This window comes from Diabrotica undecimpunctata, chromosome 7 (genome assembly GCF_040954645.1).
Source record: "Diabrotica undecimpunctata isolate CICGRU chromosome 7, icDiaUnde3, whole genome shotgun sequence".
In the NCBI taxonomy this organism is placed as follows: Eukaryota; Metazoa; Arthropoda; class Insecta; order Coleoptera; family Chrysomelidae; genus Diabrotica; species Diabrotica undecimpunctata.
Genome location: NC_092809.1, coordinates 14,415,417 through 14,427,638, shown reverse-complemented (window position 1 = coordinate 14,427,638; position 12,222 = coordinate 14,415,417). Strand labels below are relative to the sequence as shown.

The 12,222-nt window shown below is 32.5% G+C and overlaps 2 protein-coding genes across 2 annotated transcripts in view; one reads left to right on the top strand and one right to left on the bottom strand.

The window, feature by feature from the left end:
- Positions 1-12,222, bottom strand: part of LOC140445006 (U6 snRNA-associated Sm-like protein LSm3) — a 96,350-nt gene that overhangs the window by 3,686 nt on the left and 80,442 nt on the right. The gene's annotated exons all lie outside the window — the stretch shown is intronic.
- On the top strand, positions 128-1,249 carry LOC140446191 (SOSS complex subunit B homolog). Its single transcript, XM_072538729.1, has 2 exons — positions 128-439; positions 722-1,249. Exons 1-2 carry the CDS (start codon positions 247-249, stop codon positions 1,159-1,161), a joined length of 633 nt encoding a protein of 210 aa, XP_072394830.1. The 5' UTR covers positions 128-246; the 3' UTR covers positions 1,162-1,249.

Sequence of the window (12,222 nt, the reverse complement as noted above, 5' to 3'; positions counted from 1 at the left end):
TTGAAATATTTTCTCTCTTCAAAATGAAACAACCAATTAACCAAGTTATTAAATTGAAACCACTTTAATTGCTACCAACATTAGCCGACAACAAAAAATGAAATTTTTTGACATTGACATGACATAATTGCTCTATAGGAGTAGGAAAAGGAGGAGATTTTACGTTTTGTTAATTTATTAGAGAATTCGGGCATTGAATGTTCTATTTTCTCTTTGCTTGCTGTATTTAATAATTTAGTTTTCAATATGGATAATTACACCCAGATAAAGGACATGCGTCCAGGTTTGAAAAATGTAAATGTAGTGTTTATCGTTTTAGAAGTCGGCCACCCCACTGTAACCAAAGAAAACCGCGAAGTTCGAACTTTCAAAGTGGCGGATCAAAGTGCTTGCATAAATGCTAGTATTTGGGATGAAGCTGGTCACTTACTTGTTCCAGGTAACTTTTCTTTATATAAATTTAAATACCGATGGTTGTATTGGTGGTCATTTATGGGATACACACCCCTAAATTTTCGATAAGGTACTAAGCAGGATATATTTTTGACCTAAAATTCTTTTGCGCTGTGTATGTAATAGCTTGTTGTTTATATACATTTAATCCTATATGCTCAAAAGTGGAGATAGGTCTTCTTTATTTTCCATTTTCACTTTATTTTTTATTCCTCTCAGTGATTACTTAAGGGGTATGTTAATTGTGGATATTTTATGTATCTTACAGGTGATATAGTCAGATTAACTAAGGGATATGTATCTGTATGGAGAAACTGTCTAACCCTGTATACTTCAAAGGGGGGAGACTTGCAAAAAATTGGTGAATTCTGCATGGTATTCAATGAGCAGCATAATATGAGCGAACCAAATCAAATTCAACCTCAATTGCCACCAGTTCCTACAAACAGTATGCCTATGAATAATGGAACAAACAATGCTACAGGAAGAGTAAATGTGGGACCACCCCAACCACCTCCAGTCACCACAACTGGTCCTCCTATAGTACCTCCCATGCAGCACAACAATGTTGCTGTTCCAGCAAAACCAACAGTTAATAGTACATCTACATCAAGGTCCAGCGGGAATGGCCCTCCTCCTGCTGATAATCAGAAAAGGCAAAGGGGGCAGAGGACAACACAGCACAGGACCAGGACAAATAGATCTTAGTCTTTTTTTATTGGTCTTTGTGATAATATTTAAGTCAAACTGTATTTTGTAAATAGTGTAATATAAGGTTTTATATGATTTAAAGTTATCTCCCAACAATTTCTTTCATTATCAAAACATTATTTTTTCACAATTTTATTTTCTTGTTATGATTTAAGATAATATGAATAAAAAACAGTCAGGTGTCATCTGAAGGATTAGACAGAACTATAACAGAATTAATATTAACTTCAGACCTCAGGAAATAAATAAATAAGATTTATTCTGAAGCAGACTAGAAAACCAGCATGAACTAAACAGACATTATCAGAATAACTACATGTTAGAAACACTTTCAGAAATTGAAACTGCTTAGTTTTAAAAATTGCCACACCAGTTTAATTGCTTTAATGTTTGTTCATTTATTAAACATGAGACTGAACTTTCATTGCAGTTAGTGGAATTACATTATGTTGAATGATACACATGTTATATTTAAATGTTCTTTTATTGGAAATCATAATGAAAATAAAAACAACTGATATTTTCTTACCTTAGAAACATATGTCTGTTGTTATTTATTTATAGGCGAAAATATTTCTTAATAATTAAAACTATAAATTATACTGCCAAAGTTTTCTATGCTTAACCGTTTTGATGCCGCTGTCACTTATAAGAGTCGGATGATGACTTGCATAGGTGCTGCTATCACTTATAAGCATTGTAATTAACACATTGAATGGGTTAATTCACTTATGTCTTTTACTTAGTGCTGTCATCTACTTTGTAATATTTCTTTCTCTTCCATGACATGATTGAAACTTATTTATTAAACTGACAGGTGGACATTTTTTCATGTGTTTTAAAGTACATATATGAATGTTAAACAAGACTAAATGTCTGGGAAGATAGTTGAAAAATTAAAACAAAAAAACCTTCTTCTCTGAATATTATGTAGGAAAGTATCATACTTGCTATAAAAATTGACAGAAGTAAAATTGTTATGTTTTCAATTAACTTTCTTATCATAAATTGTTGTTGCAATAATGACAGACAAAACTAACTATTCCAAGGAGTATAAAACTATAGAAACTTCACCAAAAAAAAGTCATAAAAATGTCATTTGGAAGTAAGTTTTTGAAAATTTTTATGAAAAATTCAATATTAGCTTCAAAACAGTGTAGTAAAAATTAGTAAAAATAATGCAATTTTCTATTTCTGCGTAATAATTTTGCAATCCTGCTATTTCTCTATAGAGAAAAAAAGTAATACAACGCCAGTGTAGAAGCTTTGATTAAAAAAAATACTATTACATTAATTAATCACATTAAGGGCTAAAATTAACCAAGAAAAATTCTTAACAAAACTTTTAGCAAACAAAATTATTGAAAATTGTTTAAACAGGAGTGTTGCAAACAAAGAGTACTTTTCGTTTCGACTAGAGTTAAAGGAGTGAGGGTAGGTACTGAAGGGACAGCAGCGTTCATGTTTCAAAATACTGCGCTCGGAAGAAATGACATATAGTTGCTATTTCTTTTTTTAAACTCGGCTACAACATTAAAATAATATCATTTATCGTATTTTATTGCAAAAAAGTCGTCTTTTGTTATTTTTTATTTATTTGTTTAAAATATAATTATAATAAATATATGTTATTGATAAACATTATTAAATTGTTATTTATAAATGCCAAATTTGTACAGCTGGTTCCTAAAAAACTGATACAACTCTTAAAGAGTATTTTGTAGAAAATTGAGCAAGGTATTTAGAAGGATAAATACTTATTATTTACATACTTTCACTGCCAAATCTTAAAATTTGTCAGATATCTTATTCTGTTCAATCGCAAAAAATGGCTTCACATGCTAGCAAAGAACTAAAAGCAATAATTGTAACAAAATTAGAAGATGGTTGGTTACTATCTGCTGTAGCGAACCATTTTAACGTAAGCAGAACAACAGTTTTTATTTTTAATAAAAGATGGAGAGAACAGGAAACTCTCAAAAGAAAGAAAGGTTCTGGAAGACCAAAAATATCTACCGCTCATGAAGATGGTACGCTTTTGGAGAGATTAGAAGAGAATCCTTTTGAGGATGCGAAAATTGCAAGAATTATGTCACAGTTTCTGGGAAGAAAGACAACAACTTGGTGCAGAATTAAAGAATTTTGTCTTAGGTACTGAACTGCAGCAAAAAACAAGCTCTTACAGCACAACAAAAGCAATCAAGACTTATATTTGCTTTAAACCATCAGCTACAGAATCAAGATTTTTGGGACAGGGTAATATTTACAGATGAGAAGATTTTTCATCTTCTAAAAAGGGCAAAATTGGGGTGTATAGACCAGATAATAATAGATTTAATCCTCTATGTTGATAGATAATCGAGCAGCTGGTCATTTAAGCGCCAATGTATGGGGATGGATTTCATCTAGAGGAATGGGAATGGTATGGCATATTGATGGCAGGTTTGTTGGGCAAACTTATTTGAATATTCTAGAAAATATCATGTTTCCCAGTGTAGAACAGTTGTATTTAGAAAATAATTTTATCCTCCAACAAGATAATTGTCCTGTTCACACTGCAAATATAATAAACCAATGGCTCCAGAATAACAACATCGAAACTTTACAATGGCCCAACTACAGTCCAGATTTAAATCCAATTGAGAATGTGTGGGGCGTTATTATAAAACGGTTGTATCAGCGTAATTTTAAACCTTAAAATGCTGAAAAGCTGTGGCACTGTATACAACAGGTTTGGGAAGAGCTCTCTGAAGAAGATAATTTAATAGTTCCTTTCACGCAGATGGACTGAAGACTACAAGCTGCTATCAATGCTGATAGAGATATTACAAAATATTAATTTTATTTTTACATACCTAAATTTGGTATAGTTTTTATCTTCCAGACCCTCGCTTTCTTTTAAGAGTTTCTTGTTCACTCCATTTTTTATTAATAGAAACACTGGGGAAAAAGAACATATAACAAATAAACAGCACTATTTTGAAATAAATGAACCAACAAAAAGAATAATTGAAGAAAAAAAGCAACTATACAGAAAATGGCTGACTACAAACAACGATGAAGTTTATAAAGAATATAGAGAAGTGAAAAAACAAATAACACAGCAAAAGAATGAAGAATGGGAAAGAATCTGCTTAGATATTGAAACATAGGAGGTACAAGAACTTCGGAGTCATGGAAAGTACTGAGAGGATTGAAACAAAACTCAAAAGAAAAAATTAAATTGGGAAATATACAGGACAAAGAATGGAAGGACTACTACAAGGAACTATTAACAGAACAAAGACCACAATTCATTGGAAAAGAAAACAGGCGAAGACGAAGCAGATTCCCACAACATGAAATAGAAATAACAGATAGGGAAATAAGAACGGCCATAAAAGCAATCAAAAATAAGAAAGCACCGGGACCTGGAGGCATCTCACCTGAGCTTATAAAATACGGATCAAAAAAATTACACCGGATGATACAATGGATATTTCAGAAAGCCATAAATGGAGAACAGCTCCCAAAGGAATGGACGGAGGCATATATGACATCTATATTTAAGAAAGGAGATAAAAAACGATGCGAAAACTACAGAGGAATAAGCGTAATATCATCAATAGGAAGATTATATGGGAAGATACTGCGAGAAAAGATAAGAGCAAGCGATAAAAGGCAAAATCGGGGAGGATCAGGCAGGCTTCACGGCAGGAAGATCATGCATAGACCACATATACACACTGGAACAACTGTTGGAAAAGAAAAAAGCAAAAAATAGAGATATGCACTTGGCATTTGTGGATCTGAGAAAGGCGTATGACTCTGTACCAAGGTCAGAACTATGGGAGGCATTGTACAAATTAGAAATACAGACGGAGCTCATAGAAGCTACAAAAGCTCTGTATAAAGAAAATAAAGTGTCCATTAAAATGGGAACAAGAATCATAGGAGACTTCACCACAACAAAAGGGCTCCTGCAGGCTTGTTCCACATCTCCAACCCTATTCAAAATATACTTAGAAAAAGCCTTGACTACATGGAAAAGAAAATGCGAAGGTATGGGAGTACCGGTACGAAACGAATACCTATATACGTTAAGCTTCGCAGACGATCAAGTAGTGATTGCAAAAGACCAAGAAGACCTCAGTTACATGATGAAGAAACTACAAGAAGAATATACCAAGGCTGGCCTAGATATTAACCTCGCGAAAACAGAGTACCTATCTACAAGTGAAGAAGACATAGAAGATCTACAGATTGATGACAACGTAACAATCAAAGGAAAGGATAAATTCAAATACCTGGGGTTTATAATCACGAAAAAGGCAACAACGAAGGAAGAAATTATACAAAGATTAGGACAAACAAGAACAGCAATCCGACAACTTAACTCAGTATGGTGGGATAGACACCTAAATATGAAGACAAAAACACAGATTTATAAAACATTAGTGCGAAGTATTATGACATATGGGGCTGAAAATTGGATCATAAACAAGAAAAACAGCAGTAAGATAGTAGCAACAGAGATGGAATGCCTGCGAAGATGCTGCAGAGTAACAAGAATGGATAGGAGAAGTAATGACGAAATAAAGCAAAGAACATCAATAGAAACAGACATACTAACATATATAGAACAAAAAAGATTAAAGTGGTATGGACATGTAAGAAGAACTAGCGACAGCAGACGGATAAAGAGAATAACCGAATGGAGCCCCATAGGAAGGAGGAAAAGAGGACGACCCCGAAAATCCTGGAGGAACGAAGTAGACGACGCCATGAGTAAGAGAGGCCTAAACGATGGAGAATGGAACAACAGAGAGAGATGGAAACGGTTGAGCGAGGGAAGGCAGTGAATACTGTAGAATCGCTAAATATATATAGAAACACTGTGGTTCTGCTTATGTTAAAATGTTTTGCTGCCCCCGATAGTACCCAGTTATCTTTTAATTTGGTTACAATTCTTGCTTTAATATACTTATTGTCGAGTTAAGTCGTTTGTTTTATTCCTTAATAATAATAAAAATAATAACAACAACCCTATTTTATGTAAAAACGATCATTTATATCATCATCGGCCGTTTTGAGTCCACTGCTGGACATAGGCCTCATGTAAATAATTCCAATGTATTCTATCTTGAGCACCCTGAATCCAGTTGTGTTGAATGCGCTTGATGACATCTGACCACCTTGTTGGAGGATGACCTCGATTACGATAAGCATCATGTCTAGGTCTTCATTCCAGAATTTTCTTCGTCCACCTTCCATTTTTTAATCTGATAACCTGCTCCGCCCAGTTCCATTTCAATGTTGTATGTTGATCATTTATATACTCTTTATAAAATGCAGGAATTCAAAATCAAAATTTAGACCTTAATAATTATTACAATTTATGAATTAACATTATGTAATCAACTGTTTGTTGTTTGTTTGTTTATTTTTTTTAGTTGCCTGTCATAATAAATATAATATAATGTCAGACCAATAAATACACTGCTCTTCTTCTTCTTCCTTCTTGTATGTAGTCCTTAAAGTCTGTTTCTTCTTCAATATTAGCCCTTAAATTGTTTAAATTATCGCACCATCTTTTTCTTGGTCTGTCAATACTTCTTCGTTCATTTGGTGACTTATCTCGTGCTATTCGTACTATTCTATACTCTGCCTTTCTACTAATGTGTTCGTTCCACTCCTGTTGTCGTTTTGTCACCCATCCATTTATGTCTTCTATACTGCATGCTCTTCTTATGTTTCGCTTCTCTCCCTATCCAACAGACTTTTCCCTGATATTCGTTCGAGTATTTTTATCTCTGTTGTTGCTAGTAGTCGTTTCGTTTTAGATGTGGCAGGTCTTGGCTCTGCCGTGTACTTTAATATAGGTCTAATTGCTGCTTTATAGATTCTTGTTTTTGTGTCTTGTCTTACGTGTTTGTTCTTCCCGATTGTGTCATTAAGAGATCTCGTCGCTTTACGTGCTTTTAAGCTTTGTTCTTGTACTTCTTCTTCATCTCCATAACTATAATCTATTTCTAATGAGTGTAGAGTAATAAAATATCATGAAGTATTCAAAAGCGCTACAGGGTAATCCGTCAATAATCCGTCAATAAATTCCGTCCGCATTGCAAAATTCTGTCGTTTCATAAAGAGCAGGTAGGTATCACCCTGTTTTAAGGGATTAGTCCATTGTTATCGACAGATAAACACTGAGCCAGAGGCGCGCTAGTGGGTTAATTGACAAAAGAATATGCTGATGAATATTCTTAAAAATCATATTAAAGGAAATAAAAATGTAATACAGCAGAACAGTGTTATTAAAAAAATATAAAATGTAACAATAAAATATATACGAACCGAAATCGGGAAATACTCACAAACACACACGAATGAACTTTACATATTGAAACACTTGTGGGGAGTTTAAATCAATTTATTCACAAAAACTACAAAAACTTTACTGGATACGTTATTACAATTCTACATCACTATAGTCTTCATCCGAAGAACTGTCATCATCCCCTGGTGTTATAATTATAGGGTCAACCACCTGATCGACCAAGTTGTCTAGTTCCCACATTTTATCTTCCTCTTTTAAAACATGCTGGATTGCTTTTTGCCAGTTTTCTGATGTGATTTCCATAATGGCTTGATCAAACAATACCTTGACATCTTTCATTTTAAATGTGGTATTATGCCTTGCAACATATCCTTTAACTTGTGCCCATATAAGTTCTATGGGATTTAATTCGCAATGATATGGCGGTAGGCGTACTTTATACTTTTCTACTCTATACAGTTACTTTATACTTTTCTGCTACATCTTCTACGGCATATTTTATGAAGCGAGATTTATGTTGTTTTACTACGGCTAGTAGTTCCTTCTTTATTGAATTCGTCTCAAACTGAATACCTTTATTTGACAGCCAGTTAATAATTTCTTGCTTTCTCCAAGCTGAAGTTGGTACCTTCTCTATGCGCCTTGAATGGTAGCTTGCATTATCCATAACCACGACCGAATCAGCTGGAAGAAATTTTAACATTTCCCCGAAGTAGTCTTCGAAGACATCCGAATTCATGTCCTCATGATAATCTCCCGTCCGACACGACTCAAAGCTTAACAAACCTTCTTTTAAAAATCCTTCTTCGCTTCCAATGTGAGCAATTATAAGCCTCTTCCCTTTTCCCGAAGGCACTTTAATACCCGTCGAAAGGCCTTCTATGAAAGCTTGGCGAGCACTTGTTACATTTTTATCTTGCCACATTTTTTGGACTATATAACCTTCGTTTATCCACGTCTCATCAAGATAAAAAATTTTCTTGTGCTCTCTGCGGTACTGTTTTATAGTTCTCAAATATTTTCGTCTCCAGCAAATGATTTCATCACTTTCCAGTAATAGTGCCTTTCGATTGTGCTTTTCCCAGGAAAAATTCATACTTTTTAAAGTTTTCCATAAAAGTTTTCTGGATATCAAAGGAATATCGTTATCTTGGCTTATCTCCATTAGTATTTTGTCAAGGGTGGGTATTTCCTTTTTAAAATAAAACGAATGAACTTTTCTTCGAATGTCACGTTTGGTGTCTTCACCTAAGATTTTTATTGGTCTTCCTGATTTTCTCTTGCATGGACTTAACTGGCCTGATATCTTTCTTTCTCGCAATAATTTAAAAATCGTGGACTGTCCAATTCCAGTCATTCGGGCACATCGCTCAACACTTTCTTGCACAGACAAACTAGGGTGATCGTGTTTTATGCAATCATATACATTTAAAATTATAACTTTTTCACTAACAGATAGCGGAGAATTTTTTACACCTCTTTTCTTTGGAGTAAATGTCGCCATTTTATAACTTTTTCACTATTTCTATATCACAATATTACTGTACGTTTAATTGGTGTAGCAACAATTACTAACTCGAATGTCGAATGATAATAATAAAATAAAAGAGGGATTATAATGAAAGTGTACGTAAAACCTCATTACGCGTTATTAGTCTTCATGTTGATTTATTTTAGTTCTTAGTAATATTAGGAGGTGCGTCATACCCTTATCAGTTTCTTCTAATGCTTTTATTCGTTCAGTAAGGAAGTGAATTTGTTTTTATAAATAAAAATGTAATTAGCTTTAATGACCATATAATGGAATACGAGTTTGAAGAATAAGTTAATCGAAAAATTAAATAAAATTGGTTATCACAAAATATCCAAAATATGATATTTTGAGGTACATCAATTTTTGACGACGAAGTTGACATCCGTCCATTTGCCTACGCCCATGACGACACCGAAATTCAGGCAAATTTTATGACACTTCATGATTTATTACTCTACACTCATTTGAAACCAATTATAGTTATATCTATTCCCAGATATCTAAACCTTGCTTTCTGCTTTATTATTTTCCCATCAATTTCGATTTTACATCGTAGTGGGTATTTAGATGTCATACATTTGTTTTTTTTCTGCTGATATTATCATATTGTATTTCTTGGTTGTTGTATGAAGATATGTGTTAATCTTTGGAACTCGTCTTCTGTCTCGGCGATTAAATACACTGCTCAAAATGATCAAATCTTTCTAAGAGTCGTATCAGTTTTTTTAGGAACTAGCTGTACCATATTAAAAGATTACGAAATTTAAAAACTTTTTATTATATTATATATTATTACCTACATTCATACATTAAAAGCTTTTTTAAAATATTTAAATACTTACTTAATACGTTTATAAAATAAAGTGAGAGTTGGATTTTAAGGAATAAATGAATCTTAGTTTTTCATGTTTTTTTCTCATTTAGTACAAAAAATTGAAGTAAAAAGTAAATAGAATGAAAGGGATCTACTTTATGATGATTTAATTATAAGAATTATATGCGAAATTGTAAAAAATTTGGATTTAAAAAAAAAATGAAGATACGCGTTCGCGCTCGTACCTTTTCGCTGCGAACTGATCTTGTGCTTCAGAGCACGCTATCGAACTATCGATATATCTTGTCCAAAAATAAACTTACGAAAATTTTGCCAAGCTCAAAATTTTCCTTTTGAGTTCTATCAATACTGTTAATTTGAGTATAAATGTTTATTGCTCAAATTTGCTTATAAACAAATTTTGTACGTTTTGTACGAAAATTACAACTTCAAAAAGGTATAACGTTGATATCAACAAATTAATCCAGTAAAATAAGGCAAAAAAGGGGGCAAACCTCGGAATGAAAGATAATAAGCTGAAAATTTGCATACCTCTTTATTTTAATGGTATAAAACTTACCTCAAAAGTCTCATATAATCACGTGTCCGCGACTTAAGATATTAAAGGTCAAAAGTCACGAAAATGAGTTTTCTGCAAATATCTCGTTTCCCTTACACTTTATGACATTTAAGGTGGTAAGAAAAATTGTAGAATGGAAAATTCTCTTCAATTTTTGTCTCAAGTACTTTTATGTACCTTCAACCCTTCTTAAGATAGAGCGCAAAGAGTGGGGGACCGCTTACCTGTGTATACGGTAACGCGAAGTCAGCCAGTAGGATTCAATAAATAATAAGTTATATAGTTAATTATTCACTTAAAATACTATTATTATCATTAAATTTTTATTATTTATTATTTAATAAACTATATTTAGAGATATTAATTATAAAATATATATTTTTTATATAATATTTATTTTATTTTTGAACAAACATACAATATTAAATAAAATACTTTTCGTCCATATTACTACGGATATTATATCTCGAAATACAATTCTCTTGTACGGCGGTTGCTGTTTCTGCGAAGCTGTAGCAGATGCTCCTTTATTATATATGACCTAACCGGTTTTTTTTTAATATGACTTTCTACACACCGTGGCGAATGAGTTTGGGACTTCTATGTATATACGCACAATAGCGGTGGAGGGATATTTCACTTGATGATGGGAATGATAGGGTAGAGCTATTTCTCAACAAACCAGTGCAGTTATCAAGTCTTCCACCTTCAAGTGCAGCAGCTCGTCAGCATATCATTCGTGTCTATTATCAGACCCAAATTTGATTGGGAAATGGTTTAGAACCCCAAGAATTCGGCTGGGTAATGCAAAATGAATTTCTGGAACCAATAACAACATTATTACCGCCAGCACCAGAAGAACTGCTGAATACAATATTTTGCAATTGCAAGAAAGGTTGTGGTTCTAATTGCGGATGCAGGAAATCAGGATTGCAATGTACTTTAATTTGTGGGCAGTGTAATGGACAATCATGTCTAAACGCTTCATCAACTTCAGATGATTTCAATGAAGAAAGTGAATATGCACCTGATATTCTTGAATATTTTTATTCTGATACTTTAATAAACGAGAATGATGATGATGAATCCGATATTGAGCAGTCAGAGGAAGAAGAAGAAGAAGACGATGAAGAAGAAAATTAATACAAAAATATTAACCATACATAATAAAAGAATATATATTATATTTGTAACTTTAATAAATCGATTATTGGATTAATATCTAAATATATAATTTAAAAAAATAATAAATATGATTTTTTTAATATTTAATTAAATATAAAAATGATTATTGTTGAATTCTGCACTTGATCTTAATTTATCGTATATACAGCTGTTAAAAATATCATTAAAGTTCATTTGAAATATTTCATTTAATATTGTATGTTTGTTAAAAATAAAATAAATATTATATAAAAAATATATATTTTATAATTAATATCTCTAAATATAGTTTATTAAATAATAAATAATAAAAATTTAATGATAATAATAGTATTTTAAGTGAATAATTAACTATATAACTTATTATTTATTGAATAATACTGGCTTACCTTATACACAGGTAAGCGGTCCCCCACTCTTTGCGCTCTATCTTAAGAAGGGTTGAAGGTACATAAAAGTACTTGAGACAAAAATTGAAGAGAATTTTCCATTCTACAATTTTTCTTACCACCTTAAATGTCATAAAGTGTAAGGGAAACGAGATATTTGCAGAAAACTCATTTTCGTGACTTTTGACCTTAAATATCTTAAGTCGCGGACACGTGATTATATGAGACTTTTGAGGTAAGTTTTATACCATCAAAATAAAG